This window comes from Anabas testudineus, chromosome 5 (genome assembly GCF_900324465.2).
Source record: "Anabas testudineus chromosome 5, fAnaTes1.2, whole genome shotgun sequence".
NCBI classification, from domain to species: domain Eukaryota; kingdom Metazoa; phylum Chordata; class Actinopteri; order Anabantiformes; family Anabantidae; genus Anabas; species Anabas testudineus.
In genome coordinates this window covers 7,680,531-7,705,729 of record NC_046614.1, presented here as the reverse complement: position 1 = coordinate 7,705,729, position 25,199 = coordinate 7,680,531, and the positions used below count along the sequence as shown (strand labels likewise).

At 39.8% G+C, this 25,199-nt stretch overlaps 1 protein-coding gene across 4 annotated transcripts in view; it reads right to left on the bottom strand.

The window, feature by feature from the left end:
* The window catches only part of magi1b (membrane associated guanylate kinase, WW and PDZ domain containing 1b), a 114,149-nt gene that overhangs the window by 30,523 nt on the left and 58,427 nt on the right, over positions 1–25,199 (bottom strand). For 3 of the 4 annotated variants that reach the window (XM_026346800.1, XM_026346796.1, XM_026346798.1), the window contains exons 3-11: positions 15,038–15,157; positions 12,109–12,351; positions 8,800–9,025; positions 8,531–8,613; positions 7,887–7,922; positions 4,571–4,628; positions 3,512–3,645; positions 2,292–2,411; positions 47–232 (exon numbers count right to left, since the gene is read on the bottom strand). In XM_026346800.1, coding sequence (XP_026202585.1) covers positions 47–232; positions 2,292–2,411; positions 3,512–3,645; positions 4,571–4,628; positions 7,887–7,922; positions 8,531–8,613; positions 8,800–9,025; positions 12,109–12,351; positions 15,038–15,157 — 1,206 coding nt within the window. The remainder of the gene's footprint in view (positions 1–46; positions 233–2,291; positions 2,412–3,511; positions 3,646–4,570; positions 4,629–7,886; positions 7,923–8,530; positions 8,614–8,799; positions 9,026–12,108; positions 12,352–15,037; positions 15,158–25,199) is intronic. The other variant, XM_026346799.1, reaches the window with a different exon arrangement.

The window sequence follows — 25,199 nt, the reverse complement described above, 5'->3', positions numbered from 1 at the left end:
TGAAGTATTCCTTCTTTGTAAACTTTGATGCACTTCATAGACCAACCTGTCTCCATCTTGCCATCAAGGGCTGCAGGTCCATCTAGGACCAGGCTCTTTATCTGCAGGAACTCGTCTGGCTCGTCGCCTCCGACAACAGTGAAACCGAACCCTCGACGACTCTTTTTCAGCTTGGTATTGATGAAAGTCCCCTTGAGCTCGGATCGGTTCCTAGTAAAGAAAGGCTTTCCTCCTGGACAAAGAAACACAGGTTACTTAATTTACACCAGTGATAATATAACAGCACAAACTATTAATTAAGCTGTCGTGGTGTTGGTGTGCATATCATCTGCTTCTACAACTGTTCTGGGCTGTGTGATATAATAAATCTGAAATTCTCTTGTGCTTACTGTTTCAGCACAAACATATTACAACTCATCGCTCAGTCCCAACCAATCAAAGCCCAGTCCTGCCCTCTTCTAGGCTTCAGTTGGTGCTAACCTTGTGCCTTAATTCTGGACAGGGCATAGATTATCTGTGGAGTCCACTGTTACTCTGGTAGTGGTAGTATTTGGCAGCTACTACAGTTAAACTCAGACGTGGTAATACTGCCTGGAAAAGACTGCTGTATAAGATGCTTGTAAGTGATCTTATCCGGATACTGTATCGACTAAGGCAATATTGATTACTCAAAGTGTATGGAAAGCTGCAGACACTGGGCAGTTAGGACATTAGCACTCCAGAAGAAAGACATCGCAGTTCAGCCAATAAAAAAAAAAGTATTTTTAAATATAACATAGTTCAAATTCTATATGTATGTTATACCTGATTCCTGATTGGCTAGTCTGCTGGGTCCTTTTCACTTGTGAAGGTTTAATTAACACCGAAATCTCTATCAAACACATTCCACAGCGTTAGAGTTATGGGAACGGCTGAAAAAAAATGTTACAATCTAAACCTCAGTTACTCAGTCCCCTTCATTCTTCTCTGTTGTGCTTTCTCGAGCTCATTATCTGGCATTACAGATAAACTGAAGAAAGATGTAAGATAAAATCAGTCTAAATCAAAAAACGGAGGTATTCATGTTCACTGTGTAGAATGTGAGGATCAGTGAGTACCAGTTGAATACAGTTATAACTTTCTATTAATAGTCAAAATGTAAGCTACATACCACAGAAAATGACTTAAATAAATTAAAGAACATATTTCACATAAGAGATGTTAAGGGCGAAGAATGAAAGTGAACAGGAGGGAGACGATGGAGAGTGCACAATATGAAGAGGAAACCATACAGGAATGTGTATTTAGGGACCTGCAGTACCACATCAGGTCAGAGCAGAGCTACATCTAATGCATTCAATGAAAAATGCATTACCCTTGAAGTCAGTTGGTGTCCTTGTGTTTGTGGTGTTTTGCGGTGTATGCGTTTGTGTGTGATGCCGTTGAATAGCGTCTTTCATAACAGGCGAGATGTAACAAAACTGTGAGCCGAGATGGCGGCTTTATCCACAAGGGATCCAGAGATGTAAGAACAGACCAGGAAGTAGGAGAAACATGAAAGCACAGAGTTAGATAAAGAGATTTCACACGATGCCTTTCACGGGAGGAATGTCAGGGCCTAGGATGGTGCAGAATAGCGAAGTCAGAGAGGATGTGTGGTGGGGAGAGATAGTGAGATAGACAGAAGACAGACAGAACCAAAGTAGAGAGCAGAGACAAAAGCCTGCAAGACGCCCAATACGAGCAATAAAATAAAAAGATCGATGAGGGAAAAGGAGAAGGTGGCCAACAGAACAGCAAGGGAGAGTAAGAGGGAGAGACGGGGTGAGGCAGTTAATTCTCTACCGTGGCTGTGCTAATTAGACAAGCTGCTAGTGGGAGGCTTGTACAAAAGGAGCTGGCAACCGAGAGAAGGAAAACACACAGCAATGGCTAGACAGTGTGTCTGTAGGTGTGCATATTGCTAAATGATGGGTGAAATCAGGCCATTATTTGATCCAGAAAAATGGAACGACGTAACAGAGGTCCTCAGAGAATCAACATGTGGCCACAGTAAACACAATGGAACACAATACCAAAAACTAAAGTACATACACTACATTGGAGGATTTTTGTGTTCTGTCTTGCACAAAACAAATGAGATGAACGTTATTTGACTCATTATTAATATATAAAGAAAATGGTGCAGCTTTATAGTGTCAATTCATAACTGGCCCTAACACATAATAAGTCACTCTGGGTAACATGGTCTAGAAACTGAAAGGACATGACTAATCTTGTTTTTGTGAGGTTTTAGATGAAGTTGAACTCACGTTTTTGTCCCATGGCGCTGGGCACTGTGGGTCCTGTTTGAGGGTCCCTGTAGGTCTCCTGGTGGTTGGCAGCATAGCTTGCCAGGGGAGCCCCTGCCAACGTGGAGTCCTCAATCCATTCTGCAACAAGCAAGAGGCACAAAATCTCTAGATGGGGTCTAGACAGGTGCACAGCTGCCCTACTTGAGGAAGGCTCCAGGGCTCTGAGACATCATAGCCTGCTGCACAGTGCACCTGGGACAAAGCCAGGTTGCTTCATATGAAGGTGGAGGAAAAATTCCACCTTCATATGAACTGATACAGTTACAATAGAAATTTATTTGTAAAACCAGGCTAAACAGGTCACACAAATTACATATAGATGTAATTTCATGATGCTTTTAACAAGGTTTCAAATCCTGCTATTAAATGAAAGTGTGATGTTTTTCTTTATTATATCTACCTTTTATTAATCACTTGTTACGGCATCACGGCACTTATCACACTACAACTTTCATTAAAATTCTTAACACTGAGATAGAATCAGTGCAGAGATAAATACAATTAGTAAAAGCCCTGCTTGATACTATTGAGTTTTTTGAAGATTGTTCCTTCAGAAAGGACCAAAGTCAGTTAATCGAGTGGACCTCAATGATTTCTGCTGAATCAGCAGAAGGCGGAGCGCGATAGGAGAGCTCCCATGCGGGAAACACTGCATTTACAATTAGTCTCTGCGTGGGGCGTCCTCTGAATGCAAAAGGTTTGAGACAGGAGACAAAGTTTAATTTCAATTTAAGTAGTATTTAAGATGTTACTGTTAAGTTTTGGCAGCTGTGCGAGAAGAACTTTGCTCTATTACGTGACACAATTAGGTTGGGGACTCTACGCTACTCTACTCTAAGCAGGCAGATCATCTTCAGTTGAAGACAAACTTACCTCTCTTTACCTTGGTGAAACAAAAGCTTTTATGTTATTACAAACAAATATTCAAAAGCAACAAAGAGAACAGAAATTAACTTCAAAAAGGCTGTGTGGTACAGCCGCAAATAATAGTTATGCCTTTATGGAAGGGCAACTAGCAAATCATAAGGAAGGAGCAGGCAACATCAGGTCATACAGTAGCAATAATTTGTAGACAGACAATCTCAGGCGCACATACAGACATGTATGCAGACGACTCAGTCACACACATGAATAGAAAGAAAAGAAATGACGCCCTCCGTGGGGGCTTGTGAACAAACCTCTGATGTAGCGCTCACCTTCAGGTGGCTGCTGGCTTTGGGGCTGAGGCTGCTGAGGCTGCTGCTGTTCTAGCTGCCTGCGCCTCTTAGCCTCCAGCACTGGATTCTCATACTGGGTCTTCCTGTTGATATGACTTTGGGGTGGTGAAAGGAGGCATGAGCAGATAGAGGTAAAGAACATATGACAGTGGGGATGAATCATAGGAGCCAGCAGAAAATAAGAATAGAAAACATGATGTAGGACAAGAAGTAAATATCAGCAGGAAAGTGGAGCGCAGCAGGAAGGGAAGACGACACAGTGGAGAGGAGAAGATAAAAGAAGAGAGAGGTTCAGCCAAGAAAGGGAGGGGAGACATAATGATAAAGCCTTGATTAATACACATTGCAACGCATCCACTCATGCTTACACAGAAACTGCTCTCTAAGACATGTTAAACACAATCACAACCACGTCACATCAAATGGATCTCATTGTGATGAAGGTCTAATCCATAGAATCTATTAGCTTTCACACTGCACATCAATCCCAGGAGGTTTCAAACCAACACTGAGATACTACACATACAGCCAAATAAAGGAAACTGTGAATAATGTATATAAAAAAATAATAATTCAGCAAATGAGAAAACAGAGATCCCACAGCCTTGAGCTCTAGGTGTTGCTTTGGACAACATGTATGAAATATATTTGTATTAGCGTTGATGCCATGGGGCTTTACACAAGATGAGATGCACACATAAGCGCCGGCACACACACACACATACACTTTGCATGTTTTCCCAAATGGTAATGACACAAACAAAATGTCCTACATTTTCCAGTTCACAAAAGCCCAAAATAGCTGCGGGTGTGAGAGCAGAACTGTACAAACGTAAGAGTGGTTCTTCTTTACAGTAAGGTCAAGAGTTTCATCCTGTTTCAAATGAAAATGTGTGACAGCGTTTCTATTTACGTGCGAGGAGAAAACTGTCAATCTTTGCTTTTTCCTCATACATGCATGTCTACACAGAGAGTCTGTGTATTTGAGCAGCCGCGTATTATATACAGTAAATCACTTACTCAACATAGTAGACCCCATATACTGGATCGTCTATTTTCTCCCATCCTGGTGGAAGTTCTAAAACAAGAAGAAGAAAAACAGTGAGAATAAAAAAACAGGGGAAAACCAAAGGTCGTAAAGTAGCTCTAGGCTATGTATCGAGTCATTACAGGCAGGACCTGCGGAGACCTTTTGCCTCTCTATTGTGTCTCCCTGCCAGTCAGTCTCCAGGGCCAGACTGACACAACAGCTTTACAGGCTGTCTGGCTCTCCCCCAACCTCTGTCCCCCTGATACTGCTGACATTTCCACACATCAGATAAGAACAGAGCAAGACACCCTTGGGCAGAGATGGATGGATGAACGAATGGACTGACAGAGAGATGTAAGGAGGTGGCGAAAAGGAGTAGTGAAAGGGTTATATAGATAGCAGGTAGGAGGACAGAAAGTAAGTAAGAGGCAAGGAAGGAGACATAGTTGGAGGTAGGCAGGAAGCAATAAGCAACAATTCAGGCTTTGTAGGCACTGTATGAAAACACAAAAAAAATGTTTGTATGGTTTTAGGGACTTAAGTGACAACACCTATCAAAAAAAGGAGATTCTCTCTTTTTTTTTTTTTTTTTACACAATGACCTATGAATTTTTTTCAGTTTCTTCACCTCATGCCAATAAAAAACACTCCAAAGAATTATTTAATCTAAATTAATGAAAAGATACAGTCCCTGAGTAGACAAAGATAGTGTAGCTGTGATCTCTGCTTGCGTCCTTCACTTTTTACAAAAGTCAGAGTGTTTTTGTGTGAATTCACCACAGACCTACCTGACTTTGTCTTCGTAACCTCCTGCTTTGCACATTGTCAGCAGCACAGTCAGAAAACCTTCTTTATTAGAAGGGACGGCTTTGAAAGCAGCTGGATACTCACAATGATGCAAGCATGCATTCAGGGAGGCTTTTAAAGACGGTGAGGGTGAAAATCAATGTAATCGATGCTGATTTGGAAAAGATATAAAAGTGACTGGGCCCTCTTCAGCTGTTTGATGGCGCAATCTTGCTAAGTTTCTACAGCGTTTGCCACTGAGAACAAAGCAATCATCTCTAACAAGGCTATGTGATTCTGGTCTATAGTTTGATCACCGCACCCTGATTGTTGGCTGGCCTTCATATAGATAATGTCAGAAGCTTCTAATTGGCAACAAACACAGATTGTCCAATAACTATCTCCTCGAATGTATCGCTTTACATAATATTACCCTCAGCCTATTATGCCTCGCCCTGTGAGTGAGTAGATGGTAATTACAATTATCCCACTTGGAGAGGCTCCCTCTGCTTTCCAATGATGAGGGCTCTTAGTTGGAGTGGAGTCAGCAATGGCTGCAATAAAAATGCTGGATGGGAATGTTTAAAATATCTGTATGTGACACACACGCTGCAGCATATAGATGTTGGCTTACAATACTCCCAGGTGAGTTAGGTTCAGGTTTTTTTTTTTTTTTTTTAGAGGAACAAAGAACGATTCTGGAACCACGGCCGTCAATTCGATGCCTGTCAACAACTTAAGCTACCATTATTCCACATTTCCTCACCTGCTAAATGCAGCTAATACAAAAAGCACATGTGGCATAAAAGGAACGCAAGGTTATAGTGTTGGTGTTATTATGGAGGGCGAACCCACAAAGCAGGCACGGTGAATAATCATTCAGATGTTTTGAAGTGGAACGTTAAATGGAATGCGGTCCCGCCTCGCCTCGTGCTAAACTTTAATCACCCACTTGATTTCACACTGCACTAGTTCCGGTCCTGGAGGAGCACCTGTGTGTAGTGTGTGGTGAGAGTGTGCGTGTGTCTGTGTGATAGAGAGAGAGACAGAGAACGTACAAAGGACATTTGGTGGTGTAACTATCTCAGCAGTATTGTATACATTTCAGCATGGGGCAATGCAAAGTAGACGGACAAAGAGACAAATCTATCAGTCATTAAACAGTGTTTTCTTCTCACTCTGGCTCCCTGTTCCTCCCACACATCACCTTTCAGAACATATTGCGTTCAATATGGAGTCAAGAGTAATGAATTACGTGTTTAACTGTTTGCAAAGTCTGTGCTACAGAGAGCGGCTGTGTGAGGATTTGAGCACATGTGTTGTCTGAATCTGTCTGAGTCTGCCCCTCCACAGAGAACAGAAGTTAATTACGTTTCTTTGCCTACCTTTATTGAATTGTGCCGATCGATAATTATTGAACATGTTCATGCGGTCGAGAGCTGTCTTATGGACAGGGGACTCGTCTGGTTTAATGATCATATCATGGCAGCTATTTGAAAAGCTTAATAATGGAAGTTGCTAAAAACAGCTAGGCAGAGGCTAACAAAGAGTGATTAATACAGTTTTAACAAAGGAACAACAAAGATATACCTAGTTCTAACACCTAGGTATATCTAACACCTAAATAAGGCGCCATAAGGTGAGAAAATTCCCTTAATGTAAAGTGAATGAAAACCTTTCCAATTCAATTTAATGAAACAGAGAGTGTTTACAAATAAAAAAAACACAGAGTGGTTGCTTTTGATTGAGGTTTCAAATTTTTCCATTAACACAACCTTACATCCATGTTTTTCCCGTGTATTTCCAGCTCATGTCAGAACATGTTCATCATAAAGGGCTAGTACACTCAATCAAAAATCAATTACCTCCTCGCTGGAATGACATCATTCACTAACCGTGTGTAACAGTGCTGGGCACAATCTCCAGACACCATTTATCCTGCACAAGTAGATGCTCTGTAGTGTCTGATAGGATAGTTAGCATGCTGATGGCCTTAGGGAGGAAAAAAAAGGACTGTTGCTGTCTGGCTCAGGCAGACACCCATTAAGAAACTATCACTATAACAATCTTCCTCGGATCATGACTTCGTCTCTTATGTATGAAATGCTGGTCTGCTGATGTGGGATTGTTTTATGCGTATCATGTGTCTGGTTGGCTGTCGTGTTAAGGCCAGCTTGTTTTTTTTCCTCATCACATAGTGTGTTTGTCAAAGTCTCATACTAATGGTTAGCTTGATAAATGTCAAGAGACTGACAAATGTCTTATGATGAGGGTGATTAAGAGTCATTGTCACAGTCACCAAATGTTAAATTACTCCAGGAGCCACTGGTGGTGTGGTATAATCATTAATATGACTATTATCTTCTATAACACACTTTATAAAACAGTAAATTCAAATGAAGCCATTTTAATTTTAAGAGTGAGTTAAATATATGACAAAAAAAAGTAGAGAGATGGGATGAGATGTTGGATGTTGGGTTGCCAGTTCAAATGAGATGGAATATTAGATAAGGTACCTACCTAGATCATTGTCCAGCTCCTCTGTATGTACCCCTTCTACTCATCATGACAGACAGCGCAGCAGCACGGGATCAACAAGAGGTGGAAGGTGGAAAAAAAAAAAGGAAAACAGCTGTGAGTTAACAGTAATAGCAACATCTGACCACTGGGTGGCAAGAATTTATCAAAGCAAGATTGTGTTCAATATCACAATATGAGTTGGTTCAGGAGCAGCAGCGAGGTTGAGTTGAGTTGGTGATTTTTATCCACCCTGAATGACTGAACATCAACAAGCAATAGCGCAATTACTTGTGCACATTACTTAATGAGCAACATGATGTGAATGATGCAGTCAGCCGCTGGGAGATGTGGGACAGCTTGCTCTCATAAACAGTGGAAAGGAGAGAAGCGGAGCAGTACCACCCATTGACTGCTCACTATTTTCTGTGACCCAACACTGACACCTAAGGGCTGCTATGTGAAACACTACTTGATTTCCAGACTATCACACTGTGAAATTTGCACGAATGTTTCAAAACTCTAAACACAGAAGTGGCTGTGGTGATTCATTCGATTAAATCGTAACATATTTTATCATCTACATCCTATATATAAGGGGTGTAACAATCATTCACACAGGTATTCGTGCTCAGACGTAGACGTACCATCATCTTCACATTCTTCCAAGGGTTTCTGAGGCTTGTCCAGGCACCGAGGGTCTATCCAAGAGGTGGTCTTTGTGTTGTGGCTAAACAGAAAGTACAAGAATGAAATTAACAAAATTAACACACCTTTTTCTTTTAACATATTGGGCGAAAACATGCAACTTCAAACTGTAGAGGTTAGATAATCCTATCAAAGCCAGGACTAAGTGGATTTGTTACACCACTTGCTAGTGTGTCCTAACCTGCATGACAATACTCAGAGTACTCACTCTATAAAGTAGACCTCTCCATTCTCGGTGAAGGCCATCTCCCAGTTGTCAGGCAGAGGTCCCAGCGGGTCCTCTGGGGGAGGATGGCTCAGGTGAGAGTGTGTCTGCTGTGTGCTCTCCGTGGTGGCCGGTGGTGAGGGGCTTGTCCCAGGGTAGGCTGGGTTACGCTGGCGGGGGGCGAAGGGCCGGACCGAAGGATGAATCTCGTCTAATTCACTAGAATCTCCTGGGTGAGCAAAATCAAACGTGGGTTGGTGTTAGGAAATATTTTTACTAACAGGGGGCTGGCTAACACTTTAAAGACTTTGCTGTCTTATTGTATTGATGCTATTTATTTCTTTATTTTGGTGGGATCTTTTCTGGTTGGTCCTTTTTCTGGCTGTTGGAACTGAGAGAAGCTATGAAAAGAAAAGCCAATTCCCCTCTGGCAATAATAAAGTTTTTTTTTAATGTTGAAAAAGAAGCTAAATAATTTTGAGAAAAAGGGTTCAAATTTTTCAATTTCAGTTTCTGCTGAGTCCTCATAATGTTTCCAAAAACAAATCAATGAGAAATCTCTTGATCTCCAAGATCAAAATAAGTTTTATAAATCCTCAACTGGCCATTATAAGAGCTGGCTACAGTCTAAGGACTTTCCAAAACCTCCACAAATAGTTGTGAGAGTGGGCAGTTCACGCCTTGAATGGCCTCTGAAGTGCTCTCACCTAGCTTCCTGTTATCTCATTTTTCACACTCACACTTGATTGGCATCCTCACACAATCAGAGACAGCAAATACACAACTTACTCACACCTTCTAAAAACACACGGCAGAAACAGCTTCAGGCCTGAATCTAGCTGCTTATGATGCCCACTGACCTACTAACACACTATAGGAAATATCAAGAAATGAGAGAAGTAAGTCACATAACTAAAAATCACCACCAACTCTGACTAGATCTTAAAAAAAAATAGCACCAGTGTCAGCATCATGATTCAAAAATGGTTTAAATCAACAATAACATCTACAGCTCACTCACAAACAAAAGAGACCTAGCGAGTACTAATGACAGCATTAAAAATCATTTCAAAAATGGAGAGTGCTCAGTTATTGGGCCTCTGCTGCTTGCAGCCAGATGGCACTATTTTACATTTTTGGATGCATGGATACAGGCAGATGTAGTCAAACCCAGAGACCACTCACTCACCAATCAAAGAAGCACTTGTATTCTGCAGCCCCTCACCACACCAACTAGCTCTCTTTGCTGCTCTCTCTCTCCACGTCCTTTGTGCTCTTTCTCCTACTTCTCTGATTTTCTGAGCTTATCCTCTTTGACAAAACACAAACCACCCTTGCTGCTTCTTCTTCTTCTTCTTGTCTCTCTCCCTCCAATCCTTTTCAGACTTGCCCACTTTACCCATTCCCAGCCACTCCCCCTTTCTCTTTAATTTCCTGTTACCATCTCTCCACTTCCATCCCCTCCCACTTCATCCATCGCCACTCACATTCTCATTTTCTCTCCCCCTGAACTATGTTGCAGGGAGCAGGATCACATTCTAGTGTTATACTCCAAACTAAATACAACACAGCATGTTCTCAGGTTGCTGTCGAAGACGGCTCTGCAAACTGCCGCCTATATAGCCACTGATTTCAAGTCTTTTTGGCTTCAAAGATGTGCTGCACCAGCTGAGGGAGTATTTGAGTCACAACTTAAGTTTTTTAGCTCTGAGATTTAACATGCACCTATGAGTAGTATAAAACAAAGGAAAGTAGACCAACAATTGGTGGCGTGCAGCCAGACACATAACAGCTGTTAATCAGTTGAAGATAAACATTTTGAGAAGGAAAAACCTGTGTGAAAACGCAGACAAATTGAAGTGGCTATATATATATATATATATATAATATCACTTCATATTTATATATATATTTATATATATATATGTCCACTTCATTGTCGCGTTTTACACAATATTACTATATGTATATATACTGTGTATCGATGCCAAATGTGGTGCTTTGGTTTGGCTGTTGCCTGTGCTAAGATGCCAAATTGAATTTAGTTTGGAGTATACTGCAAGTCTTGGGGTCCATTCCGGCCTCATATTTTGTATCCAAATGAATGAAGATTCGGTCTAAATCCATTTGAAACACACTGCTGTTTACACATGATGTCAAAATGTGTTTTAAATTATTTCAACAAGGGAGTGACCACTGGTTATTACATTTTGTGTCCCCACTCGCGGTGTGAAACTGTTTAACAAGAATCTCTGTGCATCTCTGCACAGACGAGTGTCTGGTGCCCCAGCTTGTTTACAGCTTCAAATCACTGAGGCTGATGACGCAATCAACTGTGTTTAGCATTCACATTGCATTACACTATTGCATGGCCTGAGAAATCAGTCCATATTGCATCTTCAGTGAGGTCATTCACACCAGTGTTTGAGTAATAACCGGTTTAACTGCTCATTTAGCTCATTTAGTCCTTCAAGAGAAGGTCCTATACTGTTTTTAAAATTGCTTATTTTGCCAACTATCTAAAGCCTTGCTACTTCTGCATCTGCATAAAGGGAGACTTGAAAGACAGATCCTCCCTTTATTCTCTAAAGGCTCCCAAATCTCACAAAATATAACTGGATAGTGTCTTCACTTAGACCCACACTGACTGGTAAAAGTCTTTGTGTTTAAAACTTAATAATGCCAGTTTGTCATACATGCTTTCTGTTAAAAATTCTGAAGAGCTGCAGAGATAACCTGGGGGCATTAGCAGGACTATTTTCTTAAACCTAATAAAGATCCTGCCAGAGCCACCAAAGATATTACCCAACTGGTTTTACAGGCCATAGAGCAGTTCTCATGGTAATTGAGCTTGATGCAATAAAAACTAGGACTGATAAATAGACTTACAATGGAGACAGCATGTTCACATTTGAGAGAGGTTGAAATGAGGAAATGTTTGACTTTACATAATAAATGACTTAATTAATCAATTATGATAAATTGATCAAATGACTGAATTGATACACCTGTACAACCAATCATTTTTAAATGGAAAACTATTCATTCCATTTTACCAGAGATGCAACTAAAAGTTCATATCTTAGGAGATTTTTGAGAGACCGAACATGAATAAAGATTCTGGCTTCTACTCTTGTGATGACAACATTGAAACCACATGGATGCTCATGTTATTTCACAACTGACATCCTCTCTTTTAGTTGCAGTAGCTTGTGACTTCAGCATCAATGGGAACTTATGAAAACTATTCGCACAATATTATTATGGATTCACATTACCCTTGCTCCCTAACCTCTCGTCCCCTGTACGTACCGGTAAAGCTACTGTTCATGTCAGGGAGGTCCTCGTCGTCCTCCTGCTGCTGTTCTCCAGGCACTATTCCAGCATTTTGCATGTCATTGTAGGACTTGGTGCGTCGGGGAGTGGAGTGCTGCGAGCCCGGCAGGCTACCACTGAGCCCGTCTGGCAGTGGAGCATCACCGCCGTTACCACTACTGCTAATCACTTTCCCACCGGGGGGCTGCACCGGCGGCTTGGGCGTCCCATAATAGTTACCTAGGAAACGAAGGAGGAGGCAGGGAGGGTGGGATTAAAAAATACAAAAATGAAAAAATAAAATGACATTTTAGGTGGGGTAGGTCAAAGGTTTGTGTGTGTGTCTGTTAGAAGGGTTAAGTCATAGCCTTTCTATGCAAATACAGAGGCAGGATTTGTCTATGTGTAGCAATGTGTCTAAATTTCTTTCTTGTTTAGTCCAGTTCACACCCACCACTTTGTTTTAATTCACAAAAGACTACTTAATATTCAATTTTGAGTATTTTCTTAAACAGAATTATATAATTTTTGACTATTATTACTGAATGTATTAAACATTTTGTAAGCAAAGTTGATACACTGGCTTCCATTTACTACTAGCAGGAGAGAGAAAAGACATTTATTCATACTGTTTGCAGCCAAATTGTTGATTAGTGCCAGCTGCATATTTTCAGCTAAGCTAACTATTTCTAGTGAAGTTAATACCAGGCAAAACCTAAGAGAAAAAAAAGATGCCTCTTACATATACAGTATTGTACACCAAGGTGTATTCTGCATACTGTACAGAACCAGTGCATTGTTTTTAGCATTGTTATATCACATTCTCATATAGTTCAAAGCCAAAGCATTTTGAAAGCTGGCAGAAAAATAATTGCTATATCACCCTTTGTATTCAGGACCAAAGTGCCATTACGTCTTTTTTACCCTCATCATCTCTTGTTTTAGTGACTAGACACAATTGCAAGCCAACACCGCGCTTGCATGGTGTAGAAAATATTTGATTCGTGAGTCAAGCACACTTGACTGATCTAATAAAGTGGTAAATGCAACTGTGAGCTCAATTTTGCTTGATTTGCCCATTAAAAAAGCTACTTTGCTTTCAGCATCCTTGTTATTTGTGGTGGTTGGCAGAAAGCAAAATGGTGCATGGTACATCCTCCCTCTGATCCTTTTAGATCATCCTACCCTAGCTTCCTGCCACATCTTCAATTTTAGCTGCCTAGGAACTTGACAGTCTGAAGTCTAATTTGTCACAAACACAGTTTGTGGGAAATAATGATATTTATTCTTTAAGTTCCTCATTTCCTGCATATTGTTGCTAGCAGAACTGAGCAAACTACCTGTCAGTCAGGAGTCCACTGGCCTTGTTTGCATCTTTTGTCTTATCATCAGAGGGAAACTCTAACATCAGTCTCTAAGAAAGACGACTGACGACTCCACAGTCCCCCAATATATTTGACATTCACCACATCAGTGATGATTTCCATGAATTCACCTCTGTGCTGTACTTTTAAATAAAAGCAAACTATCAACATTTTGTTAGTAACCTTTTTAACTTACAAACTTTTCTTAAACTTTTCTACTTAATCTACAAGTTTCCAATATGTCCAAGAGCTATGTTTTTAACAATCTCATGAGAACTGAGGTGATCATGTTGCTGTGGGCTATCTGACCTACATTTATGGTGGACAGATTGAGGGCAAAATCTGTTGCATACCAAAGAGCAAGAGAACATGAACTTCATTTGAAAAGTACAACTGCCTGGCCTTGTAATATTGCACAATGGTGCATTGAGGGGCTCATCTGTTGAGAAATAAGAGCAATATTTTGAAGGTTGATGAATGAAATGAATCATGTGTTATTTGACTCAAATGACTGTCAAGGACTTGTTTTGAGTTCAATTTGGAGGCAGTGAGAAAACATAGTGTCGTGTGCTAGGAGGTCCACCTGTCCAATGCTGCCAGGAGTTACAGAGCGACTTGGATGTTTTCTGCTATACAAGTTACCACATCTGTCCTGCGTCAGGTTAAATGACATTTGAGAATTTGAGCTTATGTACTCATGAGCACAGAGTGAAGGTTGAGTCTGAGGACCTTCTATTTATAAGTTTCATTGAGTGATCATGTATTGTTCTGAATGGCACATTTACATCTGTAATTGCTTTTCGTGCAGGATGTCTGCAGAGCAAATGAAACTGAAGATATTTTAACAGAAGCAAATAGCATTTAATTTAATACCCAATTATACATGTTAAAATTACAATGGAAAACTGCAATTCCAGTAGCATAACAACCATTTTTACAATCATCATCCTCATTTACATAATCATGTCCTAGATCAAAGATGTTCTTGCCTATTATTGGTGCTGAAATGCTTCAAAAACACCAAGAGAGTCTTTGTAAATCCAATGAAATCTGTTCCAAAATCTAAAATGTGATATACTAAGGCCTTTTTTAAGAAATTGAATTTAAATGTTTTAAAAGTCTTTTAAAGATTTGCTTTTTAATTGTTGTTCTAAATACAGTATCTGAAACTCCATGTGGACTTTATTTGAAATGTAATATAGAGGTTTACCTTTATAGGTAGTTCCTAATATCTGTACTATGTGAATATAATGTCACATTCTCTATGTTGGGTCAATTATTTATGTAACAAAATGCATAAAATGCATAACCAAACTTTAAAAATGGGCCCTGTAGTGCCAGGTAGAGAACAACCAGCATTCAAGACTTTTAGCTAAGCTCATATGTTCATCACTACTATGAACCAGCAGATTTGACATCTGGTTCAAACCACAAACAGTTCCTACTCCTCCTCAAGTATGAGAGGATCTAAAGGAGTTTGCCTTCCTCTAGTTAGAAAACCTTTTTTAAAATCTGTAGAAGTTACTAACAATACAATACACTTTACTAAAACTACATTTTACCTTCATATGCTCCTATTTCTAAAAGGGTCCCACTCTTCTCCAATTCTAGGAAGTCCTCCACTGAAAGGAAGTTGTAGTCCACACCAGGGACTTCTCCTTCACGTGGGGTGCGGGTTGTACCTGGAAACCAAAAAGAGTAGGAATTAGCATATTTTATTCACACCACCCTTTCAATATGTTTTTTTAATAAGACACACTGTGAAGATTAGTATAGCAGCAAGTTTTTTAGGGTACATGAGATAAGGGTGTACAGTGTATGGAAGATAATATTTATCGAGCTAACTAAAATGTAATATTGTGAATAATGTAATAGCAAGAACAAATGTTCACTGATTCTCCAAAGGGAGATGATCCATTGTTTGCTATGATCTTCCTTCACACTGGGGTAGAGTGTGAGGTATCGTAATAGCACCTTAGTAGGATCCTGCCATATGTGTGTGAATGTGTGTAATTTGGCATGTAGCCGGTGAGAACCTAGCATTTGTTGTTTATGGCTGCTTATTGTTTAGTCAGTGCAAAGTCAGTGGTAATGGCTTTTGCTAATTGTCACACTCCCCACTGCATTGGCAGAGATCTTCTTCTTCTTTGCGTCCTTCATTCTCTTCCCTTACTTGATCCATTTGTCTAACCTCTTGATCACTTGAGTGGTTTGGCAGCGATAAAAAGGGTAAAAATAGATGTATGTAGACAAGGGTGAAGGCTTCCTATGCAGCCACGATCAATGACATTGGTGATAAATCACAGGTTTGAGGATCTCTTACAAGCATTTATTACACTCATGCAAGGACATCGTACTCGTACACAACTTCTTTCCCAAAATATTTTGGCAGGCATCAATCAGCTGTCACAATCACGAGCCATTTTCAGACATGCACTAGAACCGGAACACTGGAACAGCTAATGTAGAACTCAAATGTCCAAAGCTGTTGGTCTGGACATTAAACATATTTCACCCAGCCAGCTCCATACTATAAAGTCCATGTAAGGGCTGAATGATCCCATGTGTGATTAGAGCAGATAATTGTTCTGAGAGCAAGTGTGCATGTTGATGACATATCTATCTATCATGCAACTCGCATTGTACATCTTGCGCGTTTGGCAGGCACCATTCCTCGCCTAAACCATACTGAGTAATTTCAGTAGCGAGAGCATGTCCAGGTTCATATGAGAAAACGGTTGTAATTTGTTTTTTTATCTCTGTTATGGGCCACTGTATGAAGGCACACAGATCGGGCAAATCTTCCTGTGGACTAAATATTATAATTAGTGCCCACATCCTTCCAAAACTCCACTGTTTGTGACCAGATAGTCATGCAGCAACACAAAGTCAAACAAATCCCTTCTGAAGTCTATCAAACAAATTAGATCACATCACTCATTCCCAGGCAGCAAGTCATTTACAGAATGTCAACCTTGGAGAGTCCTCAGCTGAGCCCGAGTGTTCAGCCGACTGTCAGTTCACTTCGTACACAAAAGTGGCCATTGATTCGACTCCATTGAGACACTGCTGCTCTTAGAAAGCCAAATAGGAAGTAGAATTGCGCAAGTGTTTCAAAAGGGATAGAAAAGCAGGGCTTTGGCTTAGACCCATGGGTAAGACACTGTCATTGCTATAGGCCTAATTAATTCAATACCCATTACCCACAAAAGCTCCATTGACCAAGCTGTGAAATAGAGTGAGAAGGAAAGATAGGTTGAGACTGAGAGCCATACATAGAGACTCCTGAATGAGTTGAGATTGGATGAGGCGAATGACAACTCTTCCGGATGCTGACCTCTAAAATGCAGAGGGAGATACTGAAAGAGGGAGACTACCAAAGCAGAGTTAGCATAATCCAGCTACTGGCACATACAATGAAGCCTTGGAGATTTGCTGTGTTCGTCTAGTGCTGGCTGGCTTGTGGCTTAACGGCTTCAGCATCTTCACCAGCTGAGAAGAGTGGGTGGGCGAAATGCTAAAAACACATTAGCATTTCAAGAAGATGATCAAGGAAGTAAGTGTTGAAATATTGGCAATCGTACTGTGGCAGTGAGATTTCAGAGCTACAACTGCTGCAGCAAAACACATGCACGCATGCCCTAAAAACTGTACATTTACTGTGGCTTGATGTGTGTACGGGATTGCGTTTTTACAAAAAAAACAGGCAAGAAAGAAAAATTAAGGTAATTTCTATTTTATAATGCATCATGCCAGCGGATTTCAGCTGTTGTTGGGGACAACCCAGAAAAGATAAGTGAGATATGGGCACAAGCAGTCCTCTACATGGTCTCATACGAGTTCTTAAATCCCTTTTCAATTCTGTAACAGAAATATGGAGTACACAGAGGCATGGCTCAAAGGTCTGGCTCATATGAGAAAGCATAAATAATGCATGCACACGTAAAATAAGAGTGGGACATATACTTTTCTCAGAATACTATTAAGTGTTCTGAGATAATTTGGAATTTAGATTTTTTTGTTTTGTACATTGATTTTATATAAGGCTCAGACAACAGTATACAACTTCTGCCCACTGTTCTTCATGGATTCTTTTGTCTGACATATTTTCCTTCAGTACACACATTCACAGGCCTGCTAGGTAGATAATACATTTAGGGCATTTACACGCACTCAAGTAAGATGGTTACAGTCTGCCTTCTCCAGAAAGCTGATTTCTTAGGTGTCATGTAAACAGGAAACCTGGTTACAATAATCAGGGTAGGGGATTAGAGAGACGTGATTTGCTAAGATAGATTTCTCCTGGAGATCACCAATTACTCTGTCATGTAAACGCGTAACTAGGTTTCTAATCAGCTTTCTGCAAGAGCGCATGCGCATAACAAAGGCTGCAGGCTCTCACCACTCTACTACTATCAGCTGGGAAATGCAGCTGAATGAAAGGAGAGATCATTGCACGGAGCAACACAGTCGTATTTAAATCACGTCCACCCGAAATTAAAATAAAACTGAAACTAACACAAAGCTCCCCGTTCGACATCTAAATAAGTCACTTTTCACTGTGCATTTGTTTTCAGTACATTTTTTGCTATAAATAGGAGCTCTGTATATCTCACTGTATGTCTCTCTCTCATATCCTCCCACCTCCCCAATACATGTATCAATTCTAAAAAAAATAAAAGCAAAGAGAGAGAGAGAGAGAATGGAGGAAAAAGCGGTAGGTAGGTATCTTTTCTGTCTCCAAACAGCATAAATGTATGGATCCAAAAATCAGCTCAGGGCAGAGGAGAAATCGGATTACTCTTTTGCTGCATGTATACTTGGATTTCCAGTAACTAGGTTACTTGAGTGCATGTAAACGACTGTCAAGCAGGTAGAGCACTTAGCCTACATATGTGTACACACACACACACACACACACACACACAAAGCATGAGAGTTGCTATTGGCTAATCAACCATAGACAATGAAATTAAAGGCTATTTATTTTGTAATGGATGTACATTGCATTTCCTTGAATCTTTCTAAACAGCTTTCTAACAAATGCAGTGCTTGTTTAAAGGCTTTATTGTAGAGGTTTATGTTGTCAGTGCAGGTGTAATTACATCAGTTGAGCCCCTATAGATGAGCAGGAGGCAGAGTGTAACTACGGAACGAAAGATAACATTTTTTTTATATATGCCAGGATTTTTGCATTTTTGTATGTAAACACATCCTGTTACTTATTCCCTCCTTCTATCCTTTTGTCTGTCTCTTCACACCAATGGCACAGGGCATATTGCTGAGCCACCTTTTCCCTCTGTCATTCCAGCAGAAGGTCGACTCATACACCAGCAGTCACACAGACGTATTATTGGTTTAGGCGTGAGATTTGCTAGACAGACTCTTCCACACTTGCTTAAGCTTGTAATTGTTTAAAAGAGGTGGAAAGGAAACACCTTTTGTTATCATCAGCAGCTGTCCAAACCCCAAAAATCGAGCACACACACACTGACAATGGGAGGAGGTGCATGGTCACCAAATGGTATGGTCTGGGGCTAAACAGGAGTAATCACTTAATGGAGCTTTATGCACCCATTTCCCCCCAGCACACACACACACACACACACACACACACACACACACACACTTTCATTACCATAACAGCCACATTGGGAGCACTGTACTATCTTTGCTATGAACCACCTATTGTGACCGGATAAAAGACCCACAATGAGGACAGCAACTTAGAGTTAAGAGCTTCTTCACTGTATCTACAGTTATTTAGCCCAGATTAATATTAAGTTAGACATTCATTCAACATCTGGCCACATAACCATAGCATGGCAACTTGAGTACACACTTTAGGGGATTCTACATCGTATGACTCATAGACTTGCAAGAATATTTCTAAATGGTTAAAACCACCAACGCGCTGCTGGGTAATGCTGCGTCACAGCACAGCTCCAACCTTTTGTAATGTATTATTATTTGTCTTACTAACAATTCAATTCAATTTAAATCTGTGAGAATCTTTATTTGTCCCCATGGGGTAATTAAATTTGAGGTGTTCTGTATAAATATGCCTATATATGCCTGTATAATATGTTATTAAGACTTTATGCATTTTAACCCACATATGAGATGATCACGTTCTGAGTGCATTTAATATTTGGTATTCAATACTGCATCAAATGCTTCCACTATCAATTAATTGTTGGTGCCTCTCATAGATGTCATCATGAATTGTTTTGGGATTAGTTGACCTTCTCTCCAAATTTGCATTACACCATCTTGACACACTTCAAAAAAATAAAAATAAAAAAACACCAGGATTTTCTTCAGTGACTTGAGCTCTGCTTTTAATACTGTCATTCCTTGGAACCATTCCCAGGTAGATCTTAACACTCCATTAAATAAACTGTATTTTTCTAACTTCAGCTGGGAAGTCCCCAGTCATGTCAGCGTCACCAAACCTTATCGGCCGTGGTGGTAGAGGGAGCTAGTGGACTGGTCCAAAGAATTGTCTCTGATATAAAACAAACAAGATGACAGTGGACTTCAATAAAAGTCCACCCTCACTTTGCCTAAAAAGCACAACTTCCTGCAGTAGCCGAGGCAAGACATCCAACTTGTTCTACCGATATTCTACAGAGGCACCACAGAAAGTGGACACACTCACTGTCCAAATATACACGGCTGCTGTTACCTTTGACCTCCAATCATTCAGCTACCTTAACTGAAAAGAAAACGGCAACAAGGATCCTCAAACTGTTAAGCTTCTGAACTCATTGACCTCCAAATCAACCCCTTTAACTAAATGAACAAAGGGATAAAATAACTGAGTCCCACTTCATACTTCCTGTGGAAGTTGCAGAAACAATGTATATGTTTCAACATCATGCTTGCATTTATTCAGATGGGTGTACATAGATTTTACCTGGCACATCTCTTTTACACATTCATTTACCATTGCCTACAAAAAATATGTTTCCTCTAGTGAGATGCAGATTCATATAAATCTAAGGACAATAAGCCAATTTACTTCTGAATTGCCAATGTGACTCTACTTTTATACCAAAGAAATAATTTGCACTGGTCTTCTCCGGTTCTGCACTAATGCATCCTAAAGTGTCACTGGAGACGCAAAACTAAAGGATTTGCCTGAGCAAATGGAGAAAGTGATGACATAGAAGCTTACATAAACACCGAAGAATGTGATCACCTGAGTTTCTCCTCTGAATAAATTGGTTGGGTTTGTGAAAGTTATTGTTTAAAGCCAAATAAATGGCAAAGGCAGGTGAAAGCTCTGAGCTGCTTCCTTTGCTAAAGAAATAAAGACATTGTTCTGACTGTGTCAAGAAATATTGGGCAATATTTAACATTTAGAAGTACAACTCAGTTCCTTTAACCAACACCATTATCTTCTATTACTGAAAATGTCAACACTAGTCTACACTCCTATTATACAGGCAAGTACAAAAAAGAAACTTTAAAAAGTTAAAACATTTTGTCAGTGTTGTTTAGCTGAATCCCCTCTCTTCACTTCCTGACATCTCAGTCTTAGCCACCATATACCTGAGCAGCAAAAGTAACCACTGATTGTGAGCAAAGTTTTGTATAGTTTTCTTCTTCATCTAAAGCACTGGTAGCCTGGACAAATGAAACGGCTTCTTAGCCCAAGGTATTACACTACCACAAATATATTTAATTCAAAGCTCCTTTGAGTGATATTATCAGTACATTTAATCAAACGGCTCACTGTGATGTGCAGTAGCACTTATTTCAATGAAGTCACCACGCACTTCTGTTAGTATTTAGAAAGTATGGTTGTTTCCTGTGGACTTTCCATTCCATATCTGGGAGTTTTGGACATATGGTCGAACAAAATAATATAATTACATCTAAATCCCTCTTACTGGGCTGGGGTAAATTAAAACAGCCATTTCCACTATTTTCTGAAACTTTATAGACTAAACATTTAATTGACAAAATAATCTGTGGATTACTTGCCCTAGATGTTTTGCTAATACTTTAGATAAACACACAACTTTAATCCACTAATAAATACACTAAGTGGATATTTAATAAGCAAATCCTAAATCACATGTTAGGATTCCCATGAAACGCAGCTTTCTTGTGACAGCTATATAACAATTTTTGAAGGAAACAGTAACCACTTTGCCACCACTGTGACCGTGGCACTGCCAATCATAATGTTCTTCCTCCACACAGTGTCTCAGAATTAGGCTCATCCACTACAGTGAGCATCCTGTTACACTAAGATGTCTTTCAAACCACAATCGATACAAGACGGTGACTTGTCACAACCCTTGCTGTGACCTTGGCCTTCCCCGTTTGTCAAAACTGTCACTCAGGTAACAAAGGATCAATATCCCTGTCACCTGTCCTCCGCCTGTCATCTTCCCATCATCTCCCCATCATCTTGACTGAACTCTGGTGTTCAAGTTTCATGTCTTGGTTTAAGGAGGACACGGCTAACAAATGGCATTATTTTAATTTTTACTTTTATTGTGATACTAACCATGTCCTTTTAAAACTTTACATAAAAGCACACTTATTTTCGTCTTTTATTCATGCGTCACCTCTTTAGCTGATGTTTACCCCGTCTCTCTTCAACTAGGCTAATGCTCACTAGCAGACAAATCCAAGCTCCTCATCTATATTTAATTGATGGCAAAGTATTTTAAGGAAGGGACTGCCCTTCTAGTGGCATAATGCACTCAGACCACGGTTACTGACATGTATGAAGGCAGAGGATGACACCAGGATTAAATCTAAAAGTACAATGACATAATAAGAAGTACCAAAATTACCAAATTCTTCAAGTATATTATACTAGGGCATCTGCCTTGACATGACAAAAGACTGAGAGGTAAATTATTATCACTTCAACCATGTTCAATAATGTACTATGTACAGCAAGCCAGAAATGCTAGCAGGGGAGAGGAACATTGCTCATCTTAGCAACAGCTATATTTAAATGACAGAGGAAAGCACAAGGTTATAAATTTAGCCCTCTTCTTTTAACACAATGGCATCAAAATATATGAAAAATGTAAAAGGAAGCAGTGCAGGCACGCCACAACCCAGCTTCTAAAAATAACCATGTATGAAAAATCTGTTTATTTCCTACGCTTGCATAGCCCCAGAGCAAGAGTGCACCCTGGGCTCACATATCCCCCAGGCCTGGCCTTGCATTTTAGCTGTGACCTACATTTAATTCCCTCCACAAGGACAACGTTGGGCTTCACTCCTTGGATGACTTTGGGTTCATGGCTGGGAGCGGAGGAGGGATCTTGCTTGACATCGTCTTTAGTTTCAGTTTGTTTGCATAGTATGGCATTTTTCATAAATGTGTCTTCATCTTGCTTAAATCTCACCGTTTTCTTAAAATTAAAAGACAAAAGTGCCCCAGACTCAAATACTTCTCTCATATTTGTACCAGGTTTTCTTCTCTTTTTGCTGATTCCAAAACAGCCACAGAGCTTTAGACAAAAAAGAGTAAACATGACTCGCTGGTTATAGCAAGTAAAAAAAAGATATCTTCCATACAATGAAAGTGTCCAAATGTCCTTCAATGTCACTGTCCAAACTGTAAAAATTAAATCCACAATCACAATATTTAGTTAAAAAACGTACAGCAAAGAAAATGTATATAGCTCTCTTCTTGGATTAAAGAATCATTAAAAGACATCTTGATTAAAGCAGTTTGAAGTGTTTGTTTTCCTTGATGAATTCTTCTAAGATGATGAAAAATATGACGTCTAAAGTAGTACTTGAATACTAAAAACACTTGCAGACTTATGGGTTGTTGGTCAAAGTAGGAGGCGGACTTCGTTCTGATCCCAGGGCTCCTACATTCAGGGGAGTGTCACTGTAAGATATCTCCACCCTTAACAGCAGATGTGTTGATCTGCCTAAGGAACTTGGACGAGGCCCTGAGGGTGGGGTTGAGGTGAGAAGAGGATATATTCTGAAACGTAAAATTGAAGTAACACAAATAGTATCTGCAAACATGGCTGAAAGGAATACACATATCCTGGATGTCACACTATTTGGTTATATTTGGCAATACTGAGCTATTTATATGGGCTAAATAAGGAGGGACTTACAGCATTCATCCAGTAAAAATCTATTTATGACAGGTTATATGTGTATCACTCCTTCAGAATCTAATAGCAAATGACACAAAATGTATTCTTCATGGTGGACTATTAGACATTAGTTACACTGTGCTTTCTCACCGAGCCAATTAAACCTAGATCTACTTAACATAAAGTGACATGACCAAACAAGTTAGTCAGGCTCTAAAGAAAACACACCTACCCTAGGACATTTAGGAGTTGTTTTTAATAGAAGACATTAGCTGAACAGAATAAGATAATAACATGAAAACTTCAAACACACTGAAACCCAGAAGAAAAATAATTTCACTTTGGTCTCAAAAACCAAATAATCAAAAGACACATTTCCACAATCACAATCCATCTTTCCACTCGAAACAAGTCTTTGGCGTATGCCCACACTACACGGATTCACAGACTTCAGTATGACCTAGTTACAAATTGTCTTCAAAAGTCAGAGGGTTCAGAGAAAAAACATGCACACTAAGGTGGAAAACACCTATAATTCAGAGGGTTTGAGGGTTCATCTCTTGGGCAATTCAAAATGCAGGAATGAATTTAGCAAGTACAGAAAACAAGGAAAAAAAGATGATCAACATATTGCTCATGGTGAACTGATCAGTGTCATGAGTAAGAAGTAGGCCCACATAAATGTGTTTGGCAATGATTCATTATCATAATTGTTCTATTAATAGGCCCAGCTATTCTTATTCAGCTTGTGTGCTGGCATTCAGGTCATTCAGGACAGGAGTTATTTGAAAGAGTGAATATAAATTAGTTTGCAACTTACATAAAACAATGTACTCTCAAACTTTGGTGATTGTTTTTTTTTTTTTTTTTTCTTCAGTGCATATAACAAGTTATTTAAAAAATATTAGGTGCAGGGTTAAATGCATGTGATTGGTTAAAGAAGAAGTTGTGTCCTGCAAAGCTTGATTAAAGTTTTCATGAGGATGACCCAGCGGACAGCACAGGAGCGGTACTCACTACCTCTGCTTCCCTCCCCTCCACTTCATTCTTTCCTTTCTGTTTTGTTTGTTGTGTCTTTTTCTGGCCTACTCAGTAGTTTTGGTTTTTCAAATCTCCCACAGCAGGAATTGCCGTCTTTTAATCTTTACGCCATGACTCATCTACTCTATGTATGAATATTAATAAAGTTAATACCACAGACTCCTCCATCCACCCTCTCATCTGCTCATTTTTGTTTTCTGTCTCCAGAATATCTGGCAGTTCTGACAACTGCCTGTGTGGCCGAGCAAAACTGTTCCTTCTTTTGGTTTGAATAGAAGACAACTGTGGTTTTTCTTCAAGCCAGAAGCCCCAACTCCATTTTGCTGCTCTAATGTTGATGATGTCATGTAATCCAAAAGTCTACCAAATAACTCCTGCCTTATTCTTCCAGGCTGCCAAACCTACTTAAATAACCAGGGGCTCCAACAAACCAAATGAGAAAGACAATGAACATGGCGTTGAATGGAGGCCATATGTGTAGTTGATTTGAAAGAAAAACTTGTAAACTAAAGGTATTCATAATTTCATAAACACCAATTTTCACATTTATATTAGATTTTGTGCAGTTTCTGATCTTAATTTTTGC